Here is a 24923-nt window from a genome sequence, read left to right on the forward strand (position 1 = left end):
AAACAAGTCAAATGAGCAAACATTTTTTTCGTTTTGCAATTTCTGATTACATGCGTATCAAGGAATTTATCATGGCCTATTGCATAACTTTTAATCTTACGCATAATTTATTATTATGAATAATTACATTATATTAGCATATAAATTAAATAAAACATTTGATATGAATATGTACAATATGTAGGTTTGTAATATAAAATTACACTACTGCGTGAACATAAACTCGCTCTTAGAGATACTTTATAAAAATACATTCGTATTATCTATAATCCGTTCTCTAATATCTTCATATATCAATGACATACAGCGAAGACAACACGCATGAATATTCATTTCTGTTTGTAACTCTGACACAGGTCAATTACATCTATTTATAATGTCTCACGGATTTGGTAGCAGAACAATAATTATATTACGTAGCGAATATTTAACGCGTACTAATTAAAATAATTTATAATATGAAACCGATACATATTCGTAGTCAAGCTTAAAAAACTTGACAAAGTATTTTTTCACTCTAGCTTAGCTCTGAACGTGGATGTAATCGCTGCATTAGTACATACAAGAAGTATTGGAACAGCAGATAAAAATAAGCACCGGAAATACATTCAATAATTATTACCTGCGTATCTTGTCACATGGAAAATACATGCGACGTACACATAATCATCATAAAAAAGAACATGAATAATTGCATGCATTTCTCTAAATGACTAAGCTTTTAAAAAAAACGCACGAACGTTTCCACGGCTACCGTGATTATCTATCGAACTTATTTTCTGAAGAATACGTCATATACATAGGTAGAGGGGGATTATCATAATACCCGTAAATTTGTTGAGACGATGGAACATGCACAGGATGCACCATATGCATAGGTTGCACAAATGGCATCATCTGAACTGGCGTTGTAGGTACAGGTGATCCTGCGATACCAGTACCATGATCTAAAGTCGATCCATTATAAGATCCCATATAAAGTTCCTGGTTCATTTTTCCTGAATAAGTACTGCCTGGTCTGATAACAGAAGCTTCGTGTATGCTGGAAGTCATAGCTGCCATGCGAGCTTCATTGACTTGATTGCTCCACCTAATACGGCATATGCAAATAATAATGACGACGATAGCTATAAACGCCACGACGCCACCTACGATACCAATGATCAGAGTATCGTCAGTACCGGTTGTGTTTCCAGTTGAGGAATTTGCCAGATCACCATTGTGGTGCTTGTTTTGCATATCATGTGCAGTGGGTGCAACAGTCCAGATGATTTCAGGTTCAGAAGTCGTAGACTTCATAGACGTTGTTGTTTCAGTTGTTTGGAACTTAGTAGATGACGTGTGATCGCACGAGAGATAATCCTCTGGAAGATCTGTAAAGACTCTGCCAAAAAGATACTCTGGTGTTTTGCATCTGATTGGAGTGACGTTGCGGGATGATTTCAACCAGCGCCAAAGATGCTTTGATTCACAGTCACAGTTTATTGGATTAGTATCCAGACCCAGCAGCTTCACTGTACCACTTCGCTCGTCCAGCGCTGCCAATAGTTGTGGGGATATTTTTGAGAATTGACTACCGGAAATATCTAACTCTATTTTGGTAGAACGTGGAACCGGGAAGAATAATGCTGCTGGTATTGACTCGATTGAAGAATTCTTCAGGCCGATGTATAATCTTGAACTACGAACTCCCACCAATGCACTGAGCAATATATTTCGAAGCCTTTCACCTCTTAGGGTCAATTCTTGTAATTTTGGATGAGTTTCGATGAACAGCTGGTCATTTCCTACTGAAGAATCCTTTATCTCTATGTCGAGAACCTCCAAGTTGCTCATGTCCTTGAGAATACCTTGTACGTCGAAGTAACCAAGTCGTGGGTAATCATAGGCGTAGAGAGATCGTAGTTTAGATAGTGGCTTAAAAGCATTCTTTTCAATTCTAATACAATCTGTTAAATTTGTCATTCTTAGAACACGCAGTGCGTTAAGACCATTGAAACTACTCTCATTGATGGTCTTCACGTCGTTGCCAGATATATCTAATACGTGAAGCACTGGTAGCGTCCGGAATGTATATATTAGATTGCTAAAATCTGATAAGTTGTTCTTGGATATGTCCAGGGTTTCTAGTAGAGTAGTACGTTCTAGTGTTGGAGATCTCATATCTGTTATACTGTTTCCTGATAGATTTAGATACCTTAGGAAAGGCGTCTCCAGCCTGGTAATATTCTTGATTCCTGTATTGGCAAGATTCAAGGAACGGAGAATCTTTGCCTCGCCCAAAATGCCTCTTACTGCATTTTCACTCAGGGGATTATTGGAGAGATCTAGTTCTTTGACGTTGCTCACAATATCTTGTGTGAAAACCTCTATCATCTTGTTGTTAGCAATGTTTAGCCCGAACAAAGACGAAGATTGTCTCTGTAAAGCACGAATTGGAATTTCGTTGAATTTATTACCAGACAGATTAATTCGTTCCAATGCACGAATCCTTAACGGATCGAATATAGTTTCTGGCAAGGAAGACAGCTTATTGTTTTGCAGATTTAAAAATTCCAATCGATAAACACCTTCCATGGTACGCTCGCTGAGCAATTCCAATTCGTTATTTGACAAGTCTAATATTTGCAGTTGAGTGGAATTGTGAAATGCCAATTCTTCTACCGATTCAATTTTGTTTCTTGATAAATTCAGTATTCGAAGGCGTCCCATTTGTGAAAAAGCGAACTCATTCACGGTTCGCAACATATTACCAGATATATCAACCTTCTCCAAGAACTGGAGGGACTTCAGAAAATCACTTGGGAAATGCGTGAAACGATTACGAGATAAGTCTATCTCTCGTAATCTCGGATGAATTACGAATGCTGTTGGTGATATGGTGGTGATTCTGTTATCAGACAAATCCAGAATTTCTAGACCAGTTCCAGTGTTGAAATGTTCTCCTACGAAGCTGGTCAGCCTGTTGCCTCTTAATTTCAATTCGTAAAGATTGACGAGTCCCACGAAGGCACTATTCTTTATAGTCTCAATAGCATTGTATGACAAGTCAATTGATGACAAATTGTAGAGATGCTGAAAAGTACCATCGACAATTTCCTGAAGATGGTTTCCTGCTAGTGATATTTTCTCAAGAGACTCGAGATTTAGAAATAGCACAGAAGGTAATATCTTTAGACCGGTGTATGATATGTCCAAGGTGATTAACGACGAAGGGAAGATCGGTGGGAAACCACCATAAAGTGGATTATTACTCAAGTTTAGATACTGTAAATTTGGCAAAAACTTAAATGTCTCAGGAGAGACTCGCTTTAGTTGATTCCCCGCTAAATTCAATAAGAGCAAATTTCGCAAAGGAAGCTCTGTAACGGCTGTCAATCGATTATAAGAAAGATCAAGATTTAACAAGGTGTCTTCGAGACCTGTGAAGGTATTTTGCGAAATTGACGACAACATGTTACCGCAAAGTTTAATGCTAGTCAATCTTTCAAAATTAAAGAACAGTCTCGACGGTATTTCGCGAATCAAATTACGCGTCAGACCAAGAGTAACTAAGGTCGGCGCTGCAGAACGTATCAAATCCGACGATAAAGCAGCTATCCGATTAAACTCTATATGAAGATGAGCAAGAGATGGTAATCGTGCCAAAGCTGAAGTCGGGATCAATAAGATATTGTTATCTTGAAGGGACAGCCACTTCAGATTTGTCAAGCCCTCGAAGGACGATTCCTCGATCTGTAATTAAAATGTTTTCTCTATTACCATCAAAAGAATTTCGAACTGTCGTTTTGTATAATAAATAACATCACATACCGTTCTTAGTGCGTTGAGACTCAGATCAAGTCTAATAAGAGAAGAAAGACTGGAAAATGTGTTTACTCCTAAACGCGCTATATTATTCCTACTAAGATCCAATACTTGGAGTTCAGTCATACTCGCTAAATTGGCACGTTCAATTCCCTAAAAATAATCAATTGTAATCATTGGATGGAAGATAATATTCCAATAAAAAAGAATGCAACTGAACGTACAGTGATCAAATTATTGGAGATATTGAGAAATTTTAAATCCTCTAAGTGACGTAGAGCATCAGTTGGAAAGTCTTGCAGAAAATTTGCAGAGAGATCCAATTGCAGGAGATTGTAAGCACCTATAAAAATTATGTAACTCCATAGAATAGCTGCCGCAATACGTAGTCATACGTCCATCAAAGTACATTACATATAGTCTGTACGCATCTTAAGGATGATCAACTAGTTATATTAGTCAAGAATAATTTGTCAAAATAAAAAACACGTCAAGAGTCTGTATATCATACAAGGCGGAGTTCTATATGCAGATTCGTGACGTCAACCGACCGTGACTTAACTATGAGTCATTCAAGTACACTTACATTCCTGTATAACGGAGTGCTACAACCGAATTCCCATGCATTCAAGATCTTTTACTCGTTTAAACATTCGGTTCTCATAGAAATTACTTGTTAAATTAGATTGAAGAAAAAGGTAATTCAAAACCTGAAGCACACTGGTATATCAACTCGAACAGAAAGTACGGAGCTCTCATTAAAATATATTTTTACAAAGTGAAAGTGTCCTGATGAAAGCAGTCTGAAAAAAAAGAGGAGATTCTTAAAGTGATAGACAAACTCGACAATGCCCATAATACATTCAGGAGAAAGAGATCGCCTGACATTTTCTCATGGATCGCACAAGTGTATGGCTCCAGGCCATTTTCTTCAGGATCAACTCTCATGCTAGAACACGACCAACTAATCTTGTATGTAATTGTACGATTTCTACGTTTGAATACACGATACAAAAGACTTGAAAAGGGGACTAAAATATTCATATGGTAAACTCTGACTTTAAGCCATATATAGGTAATTAATTCAGCAGTTGAGTGTTAAATTCTTAAGAACGAAGAAATACAAAACTAGCGTACAGGAAGTAATGAATACTCCTGAAGAAAATAAGGAAGTATTCAAAAACACGTGTGCACAATAAAGAAATCCTGCTAGAATCGTTTCCTGAGTATATACCAAGAGTTCATTGTTCTTCCGAGGTCATAACTGTACCACAGGTTTATTCTCTGACAGGATATTATATACCAGTTGCAAACTATTCCCACGATTTGATAGCACGGATCTGTCGCTTCACAATGTTCCATTTCCCAAGGTGGAGGTATACCGCATTTTCTCTCCTATCACAAATAAATAAAACATACCCTTGAAAACGTCGCTATTGAAACGAGTCAGATCGTTGTGGGAAATGTTGAAGAACAGTAGACGACCAAGACCAGACAGTGCACCATCCTCCATGTAAGACAATTCATTCTTACTCAAGTCAATGTGCAGCAGAGATTCTCCCAAGGTTGAAAAAGCACCACGAGGAAGAGATGCTGTGAGAAATAAAAAAAAAGTATAATTATCATAAAAGTATATAATTATGGAAACTAAAAATGTTGTAAAAGCCTACCGATATTATTTTCCGCTAGGGTTAAAATTCTGATGGCTCTTGGTCCCTTTAACGATCCTGCTGGTATCATCGTCAAATTATTATTATCTAAATATAATTCCTCAAGGTTCCAGCATCCCTTGAAGATCCCTTCCTCTATGCTTCTCAAGCCATTTCCACGGAGGTCCAACAATCTCAACTCAGACATCTCGTGAAACTCATTGCTCGAGAAAATTGGGTTGAGATTATCACCAAGTAAGTTATCAGCTAGTCTGAGTTCCTTGAGATGCTTTTGAACTTGCAGAAGACGATCCATTAGTCTGTGTATGAAATTTCCAGAGAGATCGAGTTTCTCCAGAGGAAGACCGGCGCGAAGAAGATCTTCTGGAAGACTCTGATATCCGCAGTGCGTTTGACTCAGTGAAACTATCGGTTGATCCTTCAAGTTTTCCAAGGTCTCCCGAGTGAAGATCATCCTGTCGCAATTCATGACGATGGCCCTTTGATGATTTGGCGATAAGGTGCATTTGCAAGGAACGTTCAGGTTCCTCTTGAGCTCTACGCAGGGCCGCCATTGTGCACATTCTGATAATATTGCACTAGCCAATATCAGACCGTACACCAGCCAGGAACTGAAATAAAAGTTTATCATGAAAATACTTTAGAATATCTAAAGCGGATGAAGTTCTGTACAGATTGCACTACGGGCAACTGCAAGCTAGTCTAGAGGAACTGGATATATATAGGTATAAGCACGGGGTAGGGCTTCCTGCCTTTCTACTGGGAAGCTACGACAGAGATATAACAGGTTGTTGTAGAGTGCAAAGGGAATAGAGTTGTAATTGAGAAAGGCGTGGAATGTTTCTCTATGCTTCAAGTAAAACATACAGCTATGTCTATGCCGCGTGAAAGATTTGCACGTGCATCCAATTAAAATTGTGGCATCTTTTATCATAGTCCGGATGTCGATCGATCAAAGGGAACGGCGAATTCCGCAGCTTAGATTACAAATTCTACTAGTAAAATCTAATAGATTTCACCGATAAAAAAAACCGCAATGACTTTGTCAGAGTAAACTTTTTTTGAGTGACGACGATTTTCGGTTACTCCTTTCGACATTTCTTCATAATCCTTTTGTAATATTGGAAACGTCATGGAAGCTTCTTACTATTTCATTTTTTCAAATATATCAGTCTGTCATTGTATCTCACTGTAAAGTAATTCAATTCATCGTGAGAATTTGAAGTGTATCGCGGGACTTACGGCGGATAATTAGTCTCAGATTGAAGTCGATCGTTCGACCGTAAATAGTTTTGAGTTTTGGCAGTCTCATTGTAGAAAGTTGAAAACTATGATAAATCAGTGTACGCTTTGTTATCTCTCAATCGATTTTCCACGCTTCCGCTACAGGAATTCGATTATGGGAAGATTCATTGCGTAGGTTTGTATTAACAAGGTGTTTTCCTCGGATACGCTTACTGATTTTTCTAGCGGTCCCATACGTTGCTTTTGTAAATGAAATGGACGATATATTTTAATAGATTGACTTTGTCAAAATCTTTGCTAATGACTTAAGTATTGACTTTTTATACGATAATAATGTTATTTGTTTGTTTTCTTCTTTGTATATGTTAGCTTAACTTTAAACGCCATTTTATTGCGCCAAGGTGTAACCAAGTGCATAATAAATTTCTCTTTCAATGCAGCACTTGTAGTTAGAATTGGTATAATTTTATTAACAGGTATTGCATATTATTTTCACTGTCCTTTGTTGAGATTCAGAAACTCGAAATTGTTTCAAGTGAGCCGAGTAATTATGATCATCTTGCACATAAATTAGATTGTTCTGAAAATTACTAATTTTAATGGCATAGTCAGCTAACTTCTCTGTAACGTCCACATAGAATGTTGAAGGTAAGTGAAGAACTGCATGTTCCTCTTGAACTTTCACTAAACACCAGCTAGCACGTGTTCAAATACATTACTAAAGTTTTAATATTTCCTTGCAATGCGTGATAAATAAAATGATTTGTTTACTTCATGCGAGCTTGTCCCGTATCTATAATTTACATTGGTCATTAAACATCTATTATTTTATATCCGCGTTTCACGCAATCTTGTAGTATCTATGCTCATCTTACTAGAATGGCCTCAAGCTTGGAGAATCAATGCATAAAAACCCGAGTGACATTTAAATATTATGTAAGGTCTAACCGCTCGGTAACTCAGCTTATATCTCTCAAATGCAACTATTAATACATAAAACACTGCACATCCAATGTATGAAAATAAATTAATAATTTCGTGAAAATGAGCCTTTCAACATTTTGTTAAATGTATTCAGATTTATTTGTATTCGTGTCAGAGCTTCACAAAAGTGGGTGCAGTACATAATACCGTTTGATAAAGCGGACCTTGTTCAAGGTAAATATATAAGGTGTTCTTTTATTCATTACAAATAACACATAGTGTCAAAAACCTGCAGCACATGCTCGTAAGAGACGTTGGGCGATAATGAGGTGCGTTAAAAATTTCTTTTTAGAGGTTAGGAAATATAATAACTATACTGAAATTTTGATATTCCAAGCATGATAGAACGCACTTAGAAAATCTACGTGTCTGAATTCTGGCAAGAGGAGCTCCCACATGTATGCAAATTTTATAATTGTATCTCGGGTGCAAAATAGATTCGCTGTCTGCGTATTGGTGAGAGGGTTAATAGATTAGATATTTTTACATATTCATTTCGTGAAGCCGAAGGACGAGCGTAGTCCTCCATACAATTAGCTGTTCCGCGTTTTTAATAGTTATTTGTCTATTAGCTGAAATTTGCGTCCTTCGATTTTATAAACTGTCCTTGAGGAATATATGAGTTTTACGCTCTGAAGACCATAATTTTATCATCAGTTATAGTATCTTCATCTTTCGGCTCGCTTTTTCGTATAAAAAGAAACTATGCTGTAAGAATTTCTTCACTTCCCATCTTAATTAAGGACATGTTTTTACGGTACCAGCGATAAAAAGGGGATAATCCATTGATGAAATTTGTGGAAAAAGAAGCCAGGGAAAGCCGACTAATCTTCTGTCACTAGTAAACGGCAAGAACTACCTCGTTATTGGCCCATATTCTAACCATAAAATCTAATTGTAAAGTCAATGTATTTCATTTAACTCGACAAAATATTCGCAAAATCACGTGCTTTTATCAGAATTTGATAGTCAACATCATTGAGTAGATTACCTCATACTTACTGCTTGACAGATTATTGCAAACTTTTTTTTTTATCTAACAATAAGACATTTTGTGAATAAGGTCCTCTGAATACTTTAAACAAAATATTTTATAATCGATATAAGATACACGAATCGACTTACGCCATGGTGGAATCGTTGATTGGTTTTGAGGTCAATTCGTCACTTGGCCATTCGATCAAAATTACGTATCATCTGAGAAAGAGAGAGAACCAGATGCTGCACGTATAAAACACTTGTTCACTTTATGATGCACGTTAGTAACTTGAGTGAGCGCGTTCTGCAACAGTTGTGTATAAAAGTGTACGCACGATGGATACACGTTATGCCAAGTTTCTCGTATGTCTCAAAGAAAGCTCTTTACAAGTCAGTACAAAGAGGACGGCACTTTACGGATTCGCGTGGGGAGACATAGCAGTAAAAATCAGTACGTCTACGGCCGGAGGCTGAGATCCTGAGAAGGTGAGATCTTTGAGGACTCTGAGTGCGTGATCCATGCCCTCTCCTGAGGTCCGCGGACTTCAACATAACGGGGAATCTGGTATGAGGCAACTACTACCACTACCATCGTTTACTAGATGAGAGAACCGGTGAGTCCGGAGAGTTGGAAGAAGAGAGACAAAACGAACGCATAAAAGCGTTTCTCGACCGCAGCCTTTCACTGCGGTCACTTATACCTTGCTGAGAACTCGTTGACCGCCGATCATGGGATTGTGTTATGTGCTGGGTATGGAACGATGCTGCATCAAGGAGAACGGATGCGGAGCTCTGGAATACCTTCTTGATGAGACTTGTATTGGTAACAGGGTATAGTTACTCGTATGAAAGTGGAATTAGTATGTATTTGGAGTATGCGAACTGTTTCTCTCTATGAAAGGACCAAGCGAGTTTACTGGAATGGAAAGGATAGGTTTAAGGAATGTACTTTTTGGATAGTAAATAAAAATTAAAGGAGAGTATTTTGTCGGAATTGTAGCACGCCTGACTTCTCCTCCTCTCCAGATATTTATGCTTGGTGTGATGCAGCCTTTAAGGGGCAACTGAAATTGTTATTTATCGTGTTCATTTTGATAATAATATTTATGTAACATTACTGTTAAATGTTTTGCCATATATAAAAATGTCAGATTTCTGCATAAGATTTTTTATTTAAAATAAAGCTTATGTTGATAACGTATTTATTTTTATTTTTATTATCGTTTATTATAAAGAAATAAAATAAAATAGATTTTATTTGAACATTTTGTTACCTCCATTTAAAGATTTGTCCAATGACATTTGCTGAACTTTGTTTCTAGTTTATGTTGTATAATCTATGGTTTATGTGTCTCTCAAGATACTCGTAAGATGGTTTCCCGGTAAAAAATTGCTGTCTTACAGAACATGTTCAAAAGAAGATGGTGTGATGGTTTCATTATTCGGCAATCTGTCAAATGTCAAAAAAGTTTAATTATATATAGTGACAGTAAAGAAATCAAATTACTTAAGGATTGACAATTTTATAGTAGCATTTTTTTATCATGGCTGCAATGTTAACAGCAGATTGGTTTCCGTTAGGAAGAGATATATACTTCAGGTAACCAAGTTTACTTACGTGACAAATATTGATGATTAAACGCTAATGATTTTGAATATCTGTTTCCTTTATTTTTTTTTCTAGAAAGTTTGAGCTATATCCTCTTTCTTTCCATACTGAAGTAAACAGTAACAATATCGTGGTAGCAGCTCCCTTTGGAGGTTCCATAGCTGTAACACGTAATCCCAAAAAGCTGGTTAAAGTACAGGGTGTTAGTAAACCTGTCATATTTCTATATTCTTCTTCAGGAAAGTTAATGGCAAAGCTGCAAGTGTGTACCATAGTTCATATTGAAAGCTGTTATTAAATTATTTCAATTTTGCTACATTTTAAATTTATTCCTTCTAGTGGTGCAGTGGGCAGATAGTGTTGCTTGGCTGGTCACACCAAGAGGAGCTGCTATGTGTTCAAGATGATGGAATGGTCCTTATATATGATATGTTTGGCACTTACCAACATACATTCAGTTTGGGAAATGTATTAACTTTTTTGGAGCAGTACTCAATACTAGTGTGATATTTTATCTAAAAGAATCAATAAAGTATTGTACATTTTTAGGAAGCAAAAGAGACTAAAGTAATTGAGGCCAAGTTCTTCCCTACAATGAATGGTACAGGTGTTGCTGTATTAACTTCTACTAATCGGATATTTTTAGTAAATAATATATCCGAACCAAAAGTTAGACAACTACCCGAAATACCAAGTAAGTATACTATATATTTTATCCAACTCCTTATCTGACATATCCAATTTCTAGAACTTGGTGGACCAATAAATGCATGGTGTATTGTACGAAATCAACGAGACAGTCAAGTTATACTTTCGAATCAAGAAGGAATTTATCAAATACATCACGCGTATCAAACTACAACCCCTATTCCATTTGTAAGTGAGCCTCATAGACAAACCGTATGTTAAACCCCCTGCAGTATGGATTATTTGTAATCTTCTTTACAGAGTACGCTCTTCAGTAATAAAGTAAATATTGTCACAGCAATTGCTGTTTCTGGACACAATAAGCATATTGCACTATACGCAGATACTGGTCATTTATATTTGGGCTCAGTTGATCTGAAAGAAAAATATTGCGAATGCAATACTAACATAAAAGAACCTCTGACTGACTTAGCATGGTACGCTTTTGCCTTTTTGAGTAATTTCTTTAACTGTACGCTATGCAAATAAGGATAATAATTTTTCTGCAGGTGCGGATCAGAAGCAGTAGTATGCAGTTGGAATAGTACTATAATGGTAGTAGGAAAATCAGCTGACAATATAGTGTACAGTTATGACGGTCCAGTACACCTTGTGACAGAAATCGATGGTGTGCGTGTACTTTCAGCCTCCTCACATGAAATGATACAAAATGTACGAAGCGTCGTGCAGAAGATCTTCCGAATAAATTCCACAGATCCGGCATCTTATTTACTGGAGGCTTCAAAGCAATTTCAAAAGAGGAGTCACAAGGCTGACAGCTATATAGATTTAGTAAAGCATAAATTAAACCAAGCAGTACATGATTGTGTGGAAGCTGCTGGTCACGAATTTGATTTTGAAACTCAAAAACTTCTGATGAGAGTAAGTAACGGCTAAGTAATATATTTACAAGATGACTTTTGTATTCGATGGCTTTCTTTCAGGCAGCTAAATTTGGAAAGGGTTTCAGTAACACAATTGATCCTACATATTATGTAACAATGTGTAGAACATTAAGAGTGCTAAATGCTGTGAGACATCCTGCTGTTGGGATACCCCTAACATATACACAGTATCCTTTTCTTAACTATGATAGATTGTTATCATAATTTCATAAAAGTACATTCCTTAATGAGAATAGACTCAACTTATTAACGAGTCAAGTCTTACTTGACAGACTCGTAGCAAGACGACATTATTATTTAAGTATACAAATTGCTCGGCACCTTCAGTTACCTGAAATTGATGGTGAGAGTAGAATATTAGCCCATTGGGCTTGTTACAAGGTATACAATTTTATCAATGTCTCTACATATCCATGAAGATGTTACTATAATTATAATAAATGTTATAGGTGAAACAAACTGTATTAGACAAAGAACAAATTGCAGAAGAAATAGCAGATAAGCTGGGATATGCTCCAGGAGTATCATACAGTGAAATTGCAATGCGAGCTGCAGATTATGGTAGAAAACAATTAGCAGTTAAAGTGAGACTTTTGTATTTGTTATCTAAATTATACCTGGAATATTTCTACTAGTGTCATTTTCACTTGTGTGACAATTCATTAATAAATAGTAAAATAATTACAGTTAATAGATTATGAACCAAAAGCACAGCTTCAAGTACCACTATTGTTAAGATTAGGAGAGGAACGTGCAGCTCTTTACAAAGCTGTGGAAAGTGGGAATACAGATTTGGTGTATACTGTCATACTTCATCTCAGAGAAAATATGCCACTGGCTGATTTTCAGGTAATTACCCAATTATTCGATATAACGACAAATATTTGATCATGATTTTATTCATTACAGATCTCTATAATGCATTGTCCGCTTGCTATGGCGTTATATGTAAAATATTGCCAAAGCCACAATCGAGAAACTTTGCGTGACATTTATAATCAATATGACGATTTTCATTCTCAAGCGCTGTGGTTCATTAAGGAGAGCTATCAGCGAAAGGTCAGTAAAAATGACTTCTTGCTTACGTTTACGAATATGAAGAATACTTACTTCTACAGAATATTATGTCAAGGGATGCATTACTGCAATCCGCGCAAGAGAACTTTAAACTTGCTCGGCATGATACAAATGCTGTATTGACAGAGGAGCAAATCAAATTATTACGCTATCAACGATCTTTGGAAGACACCCTTGATCAGCCTGTAGTAGGCAAATCACTTCACGATACAGTCAAGCTTTTACTTCTTCAAAATGAGCTCAAGTTGGCCGATAAATTACGATCCGAATATAAATTGCCAGACCGAAGGTAGATTTATATTTCTTATTTTTATTGAATTAAAAACTTCATGCAAAACAGAACAACGTTTTTTTTTGATCAGATACTGGTGGTTAAGAATACAATGTCTAGCCGAAAAAGGACTGTGGAATGAGATGGAGAAGTTTTCCAAAAGTAAAAAATCTCCTATTGGCTATGAGGTACTATAAATCCTTTTTATTAAACAAATATCGAAATATTAAGTATTAAGAGAATGTTTGTTGTTTGCAGCCATTCATGGATGAGTGTCTGAAATACAACAAGGAAACAGAAGCAATGAAATATCTACCAAGAATAAAAGATGAGTTGAAGGTGAAATATTTGGCCAAAGTAAAGTAAGTATTGCAATACCAGTGAGCGTATTAAATCTATAATATATACTCTAATATTTACTTCATGTTTTTTCGTATCATGTGCAGTTTATTGGTGGAAGCAGCTCAAATAGCACTGGACCAGAAAGACGTGTCAGCTTTATCATTTGTACTAGCGCAATGTTCGCCCTCTGACAAAAAGTTAGCGGATAAAATAAATTATATGATAACTAGTCTAAAGAATGGTAAATGAGTTTAATTATGTCATAAATTTTATCATAATCATAATATTCACTCTTTTATAAAATTCATATGGAATGCATGAAAACAGTAGTGATATATGATTAAACATATGTGATCTAAAAACATGTATATAATTGTCAATATATAAATACATAATATACTTATTTTGCATTTCTCTAGTGTGCCAGTAATAATATTACCAAGTGGAACTAAAATTTGTATAGAAACGTTGAGTAGCCAATTGGTTGTAAGATGAAATTTGTCTCGGGACAAAAAATAAAAATATATTTTATAAGATCCAAGGACATCAAAGTGTACACAATAATTATAACATTTACATTCGTAAGATAACAAGAATATTCTACAAATCTAAAAAATCATAAAGTGAATGTTGTTCATATTTGATGATTAACATTGATAGTCACTTTGTACGTGGAGAAATGTCCAACGTGTAATTACATTCTATAACCTTTATTCTTATTCTATAAATTCTGTACATTAAATGCGAGATGCCGCTAATGCAATAAAATTCTTGTGCTTCTCAATAAGATCAGACACGATTAAACGTTCAATTTCGTCACCTTTTGCAATTTGTTCATTTGTTAACAATAATACATAATTGTTTTCTGCGCTAATAATGGTGACTTCTTGTTTTCGATTTTGCAGCATATTTCCAATCACCAGCTAAAAAATATGTTACGTTAATAATGCTCATTAATGTCATGCTATTATAAATATTGAATTATCACATACATTGTGTTTATATTTCTTCAGAGCATCCCTTGCTTTAGGTATTAACAGTTTTTCATCAGTTTCTAATTTAAAAGATACAACAAATGCTTCAGGAATCCATAAGTTTACTAAGGGTTCCAATATTTTTGGTACTAAATGCAAAGATATTGTTGGTGGCCCCGTCGATGAAATTTTATGTACAGACTATGGAATATGTAATATTAATAATATCATATTATCTAAAATTGAATGTACATTACAATAATGATGATTAGTGTTAGCCTACCATTTCATTCGATGGAATATAAAAGTCAGAAACAGCAGCAGCTAAATACAAAATAGCTTGTTGTTTCAGAATTGTTAAAGCTTGACAAGCAGAACGAAGTAACCACAAATAATCAGAAAGAGTAGTGAAACTAATTTGAAGCAATTTTCCGTTAGCTAGTGCTGCCTTGTATTTACGTAATACCTTTGCCACACTATTTGTATATTCTGAAGATACTGCAACAAAAAGGAATATAAATATAAATTAGTAAAAAAATGTATATACTTATAATATAAGACAAACAACCTGCAATAGACGGTTTTCCATCAACCTCCTTTAAATCAAGCATATCTAAAAACTTCTGCGCAGTAAAATGTCTTGAAAATGGTTCTAAAGATTTCACTCTGTAATGAAAAATTATATTGATGTATATATGTATATGTACCTTTTATTTATTTACTTTAACATATTACCTATACATAAAAATTACAGCATAGCCGTTCTCCAAGAAATATTCAGCTGAAACAGATCCTCTAGTTCCAGCACTAAAATTATCTACAAAACGTACTGTATTGTGCTCTAATGGAACCGTGGTACCACCACTCTAATATAACAAATAAATATATGTAAAATGTATCTTTTTAATAGAAATCATATTAATCACATACCGTTACTAAGACTACTTTGTTATTCTCCTTCAAATGATGTGCAGCAAAATTGTTTAATAAATGTTCATTTTCTAACAAATCTGATGGTGGTTTTTGTTTTGTATAAAACTCTTCCCAATTTGAAGTCATTGCTGTAAGAAGTATAAGTAACTAATCGGACATAAATACAGAGATTTATGAGCAAAATTATCTATTCTATCAGTGTGAAATATAAGTGATTAACCTTACTTTTTCAATATTCCTCAAATATTTATTACAACAAAATACCTCTTTTTGACTTTGAATATTCGTATTACTTGTATGAATCAGATTTTGTTAATATCATTATTTATTTCATATAAATGTATTCTAAATATGCGTCTAATTGGCTCGAGCTGCCGCGTTAACACAATACGGCAAGACACGTCAAATTGAAAAATTGCTTCTATCAGTTCCCATTTCAAAAATGTAGCACAGTGCAATGGTAAAAAACATTAAAATACATATTTTGGTAAAACTGCAGAATAGAACTCCTTCTTGAAGAACTACATGTAAAAAGAATCCACAGCTAACTTCAAGGAGTTGTATTCTGCAATTTTGCCCCTATTTTAATTAAATACAAATAAAGATAATGCAATTCTTTTATTAAATATAGTACTTTATTAATTACATTCTCATATAAGTTTAAGCAACATATTCCACAAGATAAATTGATGAATATGAAGAATATTACGGAAACTATTTATTCTTATCAGGTATAATCCAAATAATAAACTATAGGGCTTGAAACAACAAAATGTAAAGGTTTTTAAATAGATTAGTACAAGGTTATATTTAAGACTAACTGTGTAAGTATTATACAGGTCATCCTGTAGTTCATATTCTACATCCTCATCGATGGTCTAATATTTACAACATTTTAATATTCAGGAGCAGGACATTTAACTTTAGAGTAATCCCTGACTGGAGAGATAAACTGAAAAAAATTTGTATGATGTACTTCAATGCTCTGCATAGAACAAAATCAACATGCTAGAGAGCTTTACCTTATACTGTTTATCTTTGTAGGCTTCCTGGGGCACGGGATTTTTTTTACTATTCCATGTAACGTCAGGATTCTTCACGGCCAAACGAATTGTATAAGCACAAGCTGCACCTACACCCGCAATAAGACAGGCATACAGGGGAATCAGCTATAAAAATAGAAAATGATGTTATAAATTAATTTTATAAGTTTTCCACTAAATCTTTACTTACGGAGGGGTGCTTTTTCAAGCTAGATAAGCTGAGCCCTTGCATCTTGCTGCAATTTACCAGCAGAATTACGTGATCAACTGAATATTCTGTAGCAGTAGACGTATCAAGACATACAACCTCAACGTTCCGAAAACGTTTTATTTCGATCGGAATCTAGAATCTTGGTCAAAGTTATGTCTCGTTCACATTGCACACATTTTCTGCCAAATGCAAATCATTTGAAAAGGCATCTTAATGCTGGATTAGGTGGATGAATAACACACTTCAAACTTTCACGTATTATCGGTCGTCTTTGGAATTGACATATCCCGTGGCGGTATTTCCTCAGTAAAAGTAAAAATTTATAATTTTAGTTGTGTATAAATATAAATGTTGATCTCAGCCATGGGCGATCTTTAGTTTGTGCCTTTTATCAAGTGATGTAATAAATCTCAGAAGAAATGGATCGTCCACTTCTATATTTTGTGTGTCCTGCTGTCTATGGCATAAATTACTAAAAGTCAATTATACAGATGTGCAGAGATGTGTTTCTATTAATATATTTGATTGAGAGCTCCAAGGCATAACAATTGACATAAGAACCCATCTGGACAATGGGGTTCTCTACAAGCCTACAGGGCCAAGCCTCTCACGAGGCTCTTCTTGGTCGACAGGATGCTGAGATAAAACTTTTAGAAACAATGAGGCGTTGCTTGACCAATAAGGTCAAGTCAGATCGAGAGTATGCTTCAACGATCTCTTCTCTTACTGCACAGGGCAAGAAAGTAGAACGCAGTGAGGAGCTTGTTGGGAGCTTAATTGCTCAGGTAAAAAAATATAATACTGTTATTCTGTGAATCAACAGCTGTATCTTATCTTAAGATTCCAATTGTGAAATGAACTATTTGGAATATGTTGAAGTTATTAGGATTTTGAGAGTTGTTTGTATATGACTTGTTCATTAATGATAAATAATTTATAAAGGAAATGTATTATTTTAGAGCTGGCGTGACATAATGGACTCCATTGATCAAACTGCTAAACTCATTAAGCAACAGGCTGATTCTATGGAAAGTACAGTAGTTGAACATATAAGCAATCTCCACTTAGAAAGAAGAAAGGCCAGAAAATTGTATCAGGAAGAACAGACATGGTTAAATAATCAATTTCAACAATTAACTGATGACGTATCCAGGAAAAAAACAGAGTATCAAAAAAATTTGGAAGTTTATAAGTTAATGAGATCTAGATTTGAAGAGCATTACATTAAATGTAAGGATGGCTCTTAGATTTTATTTGAAATTTTTTGTCATATCTTTTCTATAAATGATTTATGTTGTTAGCTGGCCGCGGGGGTAGAAAATTAGATGAAGTCAGAGAGAAATATCAAAAGGCTTGTAGGAAGCTCCATTTAACACACAACGAATATGTATTACTTCTTGGAGCAGTAACTGAATGTGAGAATGATTTGAGAACCTGTTACTTGCCAAGTTTACTTCAGAGACAGCAAGCCATCCATCAGGAATTTATAGTAACATGGTAAGTCATAATATCATTGGCAAACTGTTTACTCAATTTTCTACTCTATTACATGCAAACAATAAGAATGGACATGGTAATTTGGAAAGCTTCAAAATAAAATTATATTCAACTTATGTTCCAATCTCACAGTACTGTTCTTTTTTTTTATAGGAAAGGTATTCTTCAAGAAATGGTAAAATATTCTGACTTTACCACTGAGAAGTTTTTAGAAATTCATACTCGAATGCAAAAGGCTGTAGATTCGATAAAACCCATCGAGGAATACAAAGATTTTATAGGAAAACACAGGTATATTTATTTATTAGATAAATTCGTGTAGATGGTTACTTTGTATGCGTCGCAATTATCGCTTTGATTTCATTTACAGAACAAGACAAGCTTCGCCAATAAGATTCGTGTTTGATGAAAATCTCGTGGACGACACGTCAGGAAAATTATTGCCAAACAAGCTAACAGTGGATAACTTAACAATAGACTGGCTAAGAAGTCGACTTACGGAACTGGAATCTTCTTTAAAGACAACCCAACAAAATCGACAGGCTTCTCAAGAGAGCAATAGTGACTCCAAGTAAATTTAATGAAAGTAACCATAAAAAATGTATTCTGTATTTACTCAAGGAAAATTTCCATTTTCTGACATAACAGAATGTCAATCCTGGATTATTCAAGAGAGCGGGAGGAATTAAGGTTACGCTGTCAGGAGAAGAAATTACAAAGACAAGCTGACGTCATCAGAGGAGCCCTCAACGAACTCGGTTGCGAGGAATTACCATCCGGTTGTGATCTTTCTATGGAAGTTTCATTCACTGAACCACCCGTGATCAACAAGGTAATAACATTTCGTTATACCAGATAGAAGAATTCGTCTTGTTCCCATCATGTTGTGTTCCATTCTCCCTCCAACGATTACGCTTCCAGAGAAATACAGTTCCAGATAATGGTCTATTTACGCTGAGACGGAATCAACGACTTATGACATTATTAAGATCTCCCTTCAAATCGTTACCCTCAATAAACGATACGAAAAATGGAGTAATTAGGGCGCGTAGTGAAGGTCCAGCATCTAAACCAGTTAATGCTCCATCAGTAGTATGTGCTATGTATTCTATCTGCCTGAACTCGATGTGTGACATAAAATTTGTATATTGTGTGCCCAACAATGTTAGTCATACATTTGAAACCTCATTTGATAACAATAATATTTTGTAATACTAATATATATTATGTATTTTGTCGCTGTGGTTTGCATAATTACAAATTACATCTGATTAAAATCGTATAACCTAATATTATCAGTTTAGAATATCGTTTTATAAACAGTAGTTGTTAAATAGTTATATTAGCATTTTGATATTTTTGAGTTGTGACCTAATAGTGATAGTATACTAATTCTCATTTACCCCAATGGTGTACGTCAACCTTGAAGTTAGTACCATCTCCTGTAGAATATTCTTATGGATATAATAAGCATATCCTGTAAACTCTAATTACATGTAGGTTCCTCTACGTGGCGGGTCTAATACGAGTAACAACCAAAAAGGAAATGGAAATGCAGGACTGATGGAGGAAGAATGGTTTCATGGTGTTTTGCCAAGAGAAGAAGTGGTGCGACTTCTTGTTAACGAAGGAGATTATTTGGTACGCGAAACTACTAGAAACGATGAGTGCCAGATAGTCTTATCTGTCTGTTGGGACGGACACAAACATTTCATTGTTCAAACAACGCCCGAGGTAAATTTGGTGATTTTAACTTCGCATTTCTCTGATCACTATTGAATGTTTTAATAATTAAAATGATATTTTAGGGACACTACAGATTTGAGGGACCTACCTTTCCATCAATACAAGAATTAATAATGCATCAATGGCAATCTGGTTTACCTGTAACAAGTCGATCCGGTGCTATATTAAAATCTCCTATTTTGCGTGAACGATGGGAACTTAACAATGACGATGTCATACTTTTGGACAAAATAGGCAGAGTAAATATTTGATTATCTAATTTATGATATGAATATACACTTCAGGATTCATTGCAATGCATTAAATTATTAGGGTAACTTCGGCGATGTATATAAAGCACAGTTGAAGACAGGTAAGACTGAAGTAGCCGTGAAGACTTGTAAAGTGACACTGCCTGATGAACAGAAAAAAAAGTTCCTGCAAGAGGGAAGAATTTTGAAGCAATATGACCATCCTAATATTGTTAAGCTTATTGGGATTTGTGTGCAGAAGCAACCAATTATGATTGTTATGGAAATAGTTCCTGGTAAGAGCAATATAATTTATGACTCAGGATATGTACGCGTGTGTTCTTAATGGTAAACGTTAATGTGTCCAGGTGGTTCATTACTTACGTATTTGAGAAAAAATGCTGGCACCATAACACAGCGTGAACAACTTCGAATGTGCAAGGATGCAGCTGCTGGAATGCGCTATTTGGAATCTAAATATTGCATCCATCGGGATTTAGCTGCGAGGAATTGCCTTGTGGGTAGGTGGATCATAGTTTCATTTGATCAACGTCATTGCATAAGTAATCAAACGTTTATTAAGAAATATATTATGATTGGGACCTCAGGATACGAATCGATAGTTAAAATTTCGGATTTTGGCATGTCCAGAGAAGAGGAAGAGTACATAGTATCTGATGGGATGAAACAAATTCCAATAAAGTGGACAGCACCAGAAGCCTTAAATTTCGGTATTTGTATACAAATTTTGTGAACTCCAAATCATTTCTATAATCACTTAAATAACATAAATATATTTTTATATTATATATATTACTATGCATACATTTCGACAGGAAAATATACTTCTCTTTGCGATGTATGGAGTTATGGCGTTCTTATGTGGGAAATATTTTCTAAGGGCGGCAACCCTTATAGTGGAATGTCGAATTCACAGGCGCGAGAGAAAATAGATGCAGGTATGAATTTGTAAATATTATTTAATATGATAATATTATTATAAAATGTTTTTATATCGTTAGGATATCGCATGCCATCCCCTGAAGGAACACCTGATGAAATATACCGATTAATGTTGCGTTGCTGGGAATACGAACCAGAAAAAAGACCGCATTTTGATCAGATTTATACAGTAGTTGACACACTTTCTCAAGCACTATGAATAATGAATTATAATTTTGAACAGCCAATTTCACAATGGAGTATTAAGAAGTGTATGCCAGAAGTACACTTTATATCGGTGCTTCAATTGTTCCAACTTTATGCGCGAAGTAAAACAATATTTTTGTGTATTCAGCGTGCACAATAGTAGAGTAGTTTTGTAGAATTTAAAGAAATCAAATCTTATTTTGATTTGTTTAACTGGATCTAATTTAAATCAATTAACGGTCATTCGTTAAAAAGTATTTCCTATTGTCTATGCTGCATCTCGCTATAAGCATATGAACACCATTTTCGAGACATATGTTTTGTTATCGTCTTCTAATTTATTTTTTATCACATAAAATATCTCGACCGTCTATTCTTGGATTTTAATACTGGCATTTATTAATAATGATATTGTAGGCAAGGTTTCGTGAAGTCAACCATTATTAAATATAATTTTGGCCTAACACTTCCATTGATCCAGTATAACTAATTCGATTTTTAAAATTCTTAATTTGTTTTAGTTTTATTGTATATCATACGTGATCATGTTTGATACGAGGTCTTTTAAAGAGAAATTTATTATGGTATACAGAGAATCAAGAAACTGGCAGTATCCGCCAAAGTATTTTGTTGATAACGAATTATATTATGTAGATTATCAATGTTAATTACTCGCTGTCAATTAGATACTAATAATGTTTTATTACCTGAACAATATTGTTAGATATGAAAATAACTTCAATCTTAGGTAATACTATTTGATGGGCACTTGCTCTTGTGCATAACAAGTGATATTAAATTGTATTTCTCATTTTTTGATCTTTAATCGGCATAAATATAATTTCGTCGCGTATTGTTTAATTTCTATTGTTGAATTTATCTATATTTGCGAGATATAATAACTATTATACCTTTCATATATTAGATTACTTTAAATATCGGCAGCTATTAACTTTACAATGTGTATAACCTTTATTGCTGTGCAATATAATTGTTCATGTGTGCAGAATGTAGAGATTTTGAAACATAAACAGTCAGCTATAGAAAAAAAACAGATTGTACATTGTTATATATATTTAGAAGAGTAATACATTCGCAGAACTACAAACAAAGAAAGCTAAGCTTATTCGTTTGAGATATGCTGTCCAAATGTCCATTATATTTTGTCGGCTTCGAGAAACTTAACATGAAAAATGGTATATTATTTAACATTTAATTGCATTGTATCTGTGCATAGCAGCTTAATAGTCAGAATATTTTATACATACTCGATAATCAGGTAAATTATAAAATACTCAATGAATGTTATTGTACACGGTACATAAATAAATAAAAAGATTTAAACTATCATATAGATTATGGTACTGATGTTCTATTTCAGTTGTGCACATTTTCCTTTTATTACTTAACAAATGTAATGACGTAGAAAATGACATGGATATTGTACGTACAAATATATGTGAAAAATTGATTTCATAAATAAAGCTGGATGAGCTCGTCACTGACGGCTGAAGGTGTTAATATTCCTAAATCAGTAAATAACAAATTAATATAATGCGGTGGTGTGTAATCGACTAAAGGATGTTCTTTTCGTAGATCTTTTTTTAGTAACGTACTGGCAGTGTACTGTAATAAAATGGAATAGATCAAGTGCCAATACTGTGTTATATCTAATGAAAAAAAAACACTCATGATTTTTGCTTACCTTAAACTCGTTTGGAAGGTCAACTTGATTTAACGGGTATATTCTTGAGAATTTAAAACTTTCTGTTAAAACGTAAAAAGGTTTCTTCACTTCCTTGGCACACATTGCCATAGTATATGTTCCAATCTGTTGTAGAGGAAGTTAAAACTTTAAACTTGTAAAACTGGAAGATTAATAATTTGTTCTATATGATAATTTGATAAATACCTTATTAATTACACCACCACTTTCTACAACACCTTCAGCTCCTACCATTACCATATCAACTTGTTCCATCATATAACCCATTGCAGAATCAAGTATCAGTGTACAGGAAACACCCAATTGTTGTAAATCTTGGCACATTATCTCTCTATTTCAGGAAACAATATATTTATTATACAATTTTTCAATGATGAAAATTATTACTTTTCATTTATCTTAAAATACATACCCACTGTTATCAGGTGAAGATGCCGTAACATAAACTTCAAATATTTTCTTGTTTGCAACAGCCTCCTTCATTGCTTGCAAAACAACTCTTGACTTTGAATGGGTTAAAATTTTCTGCCAAATTAAAAAAAATCACATGAATCAGTTATTTAGTATTAGTGTCTTGTGATTCGATATACTCACTGATCCATCATTAATAAAATTTGCAGCCACTCTTGCAACTTTACCTCTAGCTGCTACTAATTTTTCATAAAAGACTTTTCCTCTGTAGATCATGATTCCTTTACATTCTGCAAAAGACTATATAAAAATGAATTAGAGCATTAAAATTTTATCCCATTATTTAAATCTTCATATTTACTGGAGTGTCTAATGTAGCCAATGTAATGAACCTAAGAAATAGTTCACTACCAGATGCAATTGCAGTTACAGGATGATCTGTAGATCTCATTGCATCAACTGCATTTTGAAGGCAGTACCTAAGTTCCTGAACTGTCTCTGCTGCAATACATGTAATATGTTAAATAAATTGCACAAGAAATTAGTAAAATAAATAATATGTGGAATTCCCAAAATATTATGAATTGGTAACAAATTTATTAACATTCTTATAGTTAGCAAATTATGATTTAAATAGAAACTAACATTTTGCATGCTCTAACACTTTCAACAGTGTTCTAATTGCTGCCATTCCTGCAGAAACATTTTTTTCATCTCTGATAATTCCATTGAAAAATTGACAAATTTCTGAAAAATAAATTGTTCTATATACACTAACACATTGTTACTAATAAAAAATTGCAATATTAAAATTAACACAAATATATCAGAAATTCACGTACCTTCTTTTTCCATAGTATTTGTTCACCTTATAACGAGGATTTTGTTTCACTATTTCAAAAAATAAATACAGAAGAAAGGATTACAGTGAAACATATGTATTTTCATAGGTTAAATTAATGCCTTTCTGTGAAATTCTAGCATAGACCTACATAGATCATAATTACAGTATAGAACTGTGCTTCTATCAGGCAACATAAGGTTCGTTCGTGCAAGCGTTTTTGCGTGTTCCTGGAGCACTATAGGTATGTTCAAAAATCAGCCGAGAGCGGAGAGTGTATCGTTATTTCGGAGCACGTGAAAATGCTTTCATAAATGGACCTATACGTTTTGTTATTTTTCAAGGGAGTATGAATTAACCGATATTCTAAAATTCGTAAAGTATCAAATACATTAACTTTTATTTTATGAAAACTACATAAAATTAATGTCTTGCTCAATCGATGAGCAATTACACAAGCATCATTTATCATGCAAGACGACGTATATTAAATTAAAGTATATGGGCTCTTAAAATAGAGTAAAAGACACTTATTAAAACTTTATACAATTCTAATATGATAGTTGATACAATAGATTATCTGAAAT

General features: G+C 34.3%; 6 protein-coding genes across 12 annotated transcripts; 2 read left to right on the plus strand and 4 right to left on the minus strand.

Annotated features, from left to right (window-relative positions):
- Positions 1–7: 7 nt before the first annotated feature.
- On the minus strand, positions 8–9807 carry LOC107265382 (protein artichoke). The gene is made up of 6 exons (XM_015734794.2): positions 8832–9807; positions 5478–6088; positions 5227–5400; positions 4032–4150; positions 3814–3960; positions 8–3735 (listed from the first exon to the last, which is right to left on the minus strand). The coding sequence occupies exons 1-6, from the start codon at positions 8834–8836 to the stop codon at positions 760–762; spliced, it is 4032 nt and encodes a 1343-aa protein (XP_015590280.1). The 5' UTR covers positions 8837–9807; the 3' UTR covers positions 8–759.
- Positions 9808–10044: 237 nt separating this feature from the next.
- On the plus strand, positions 10045–14121 carry LOC107265263 (vacuolar protein sorting-associated protein 16 homolog). Its single transcript, XM_015734546.2, has 17 exons — positions 10045–10284; positions 10369–10555; positions 10633–10761; positions 10843–10987; positions 11042–11169; positions 11242–11417; positions 11490–11862; positions 11925–12052; positions 12122–12266; positions 12335–12469; positions 12573–12734; positions 12795–12944; positions 13004–13251; positions 13325–13421; positions 13492–13595; positions 13680–13816; positions 13995–14121. Exons 1-17 carry the CDS (start codon positions 10229–10231, stop codon positions 14003–14005), a joined length of 2511 nt encoding a protein of 836 aa, XP_015590032.1. The 5' UTR covers positions 10045–10228; the 3' UTR covers positions 14006–14121.
- LOC107265267 (phosphopantothenate--cysteine ligase) lies at positions 14083–16008 on the minus strand. Of its 3 annotated transcripts, none has more exons than XM_015734551.2 (7): positions 15708–16008; positions 15480–15610; positions 15285–15415; positions 15118–15215; positions 14833–15047; positions 14568–14750; positions 14083–14498 (listed from the first exon to the last, which is right to left on the minus strand). In XM_015734551.2, exons 2-7 carry the CDS (start codon positions 15606–15608, stop codon positions 14313–14315), a joined length of 942 nt encoding a protein of 313 aa, XP_015590037.1. In that variant the 5' UTR covers positions 15609–15610; positions 15708–16008; the 3' UTR covers positions 14083–14312. The 3 variants fall into 3 exon arrangements, with proteins under 3 accessions (XP_015590037.1, XP_015590039.1, XP_015590038.1); XM_015734553.2 differs by having other exon boundaries at positions 15480–15625; XM_015734552.2 differs by having other exon boundaries at positions 15480–15629.
- A 170-nt stretch (positions 16009–16178) lies between these two features.
- LOC107265271 (cytochrome c oxidase subunit NDUFA4) lies at positions 16179–16876 on the minus strand. Its single transcript, XM_015734557.2, has 3 exons — positions 16716–16876; positions 16505–16651; positions 16179–16434 (listed from the first exon to the last, which is right to left on the minus strand). The coding sequence occupies exons 1-3, from the start codon at positions 16755–16757 to the stop codon at positions 16378–16380; spliced, it is 246 nt and encodes an 81-aa protein (XP_015590043.1). The 5' UTR covers positions 16758–16876; the 3' UTR covers positions 16179–16377.
- A 117-nt stretch (positions 16877–16993) lies between these two features.
- Positions 16994–22712, plus strand: LOC107265262 (tyrosine-protein kinase Fer). 3 transcript variants are annotated; one of them, XM_015734543.2, is made up of 14 exons: positions 16994–17521; positions 17696–17966; positions 18038–18233; positions 18387–18524; positions 18604–18804; positions 18882–19065; positions 19155–19325; positions 19734–19967; positions 20042–20218; positions 20292–20505; positions 20578–20730; positions 20818–20940; positions 21046–21168; positions 21232–22712. In XM_015734543.2, exons 1-14 carry the CDS (start codon positions 17309–17311, stop codon positions 21369–21371), a joined length of 2538 nt encoding a protein of 845 aa, XP_015590029.1. In that variant the 5' UTR covers positions 16994–17308; the 3' UTR covers positions 21372–22712. The 3 variants fall into 3 exon arrangements, with proteins under 3 accessions (XP_015590029.1, XP_015590030.1, XP_015590031.1); XM_015734544.2 differs by lacking the exon at positions 19155–19325 and having other exon boundaries at positions 21232–21412; XM_015734545.2 differs by lacking the exons at positions 16994–17521; positions 17696–17966 and adding an exon at positions 18300–18309 and having other exon boundaries at positions 18110–18233; positions 21232–21412.
- LOC107265268 (translation initiation factor eIF-2B subunit alpha) lies at positions 22711–24552 on the minus strand. Of its 3 annotated transcripts, none has more exons than XM_025082590.1 (8): positions 24338–24552; positions 24141–24242; positions 23857–23996; positions 23679–23795; positions 23497–23609; positions 23271–23415; positions 23064–23189; positions 22711–22884 (listed from the first exon to the last, which is right to left on the minus strand). In XM_025082590.1, the coding sequence occupies exons 1-8, from the start codon at positions 24348–24350 to the stop codon at positions 22876–22878; spliced, it is 765 nt and encodes a 254-aa protein (XP_024938358.1). In that variant the 5' UTR covers positions 24351–24552; the 3' UTR covers positions 22711–22875. The 3 variants fall into 3 exon arrangements, with proteins under 3 accessions (XP_024938358.1, XP_015590040.1, XP_024938357.1); XM_015734554.2 differs by having other exon boundaries at positions 22711–22984; positions 24338–24548; XM_025082589.1 differs by having other exon boundaries at positions 22742–22984; positions 24141–24259; positions 24338–24548.
- Between the last annotated feature and the right edge of the window lie 371 nt (positions 24553–24923).

This window comes from Cephus cinctus, unplaced genomic scaffold (assembly GCF_000341935.2).
Source record: "Cephus cinctus unplaced genomic scaffold, Ccin1 Ccin1_scaffold0215, whole genome shotgun sequence".
Lineage (NCBI taxonomy): Eukaryota > Metazoa > Arthropoda > Insecta > Hymenoptera > Cephidae > Cephus > Cephus cinctus.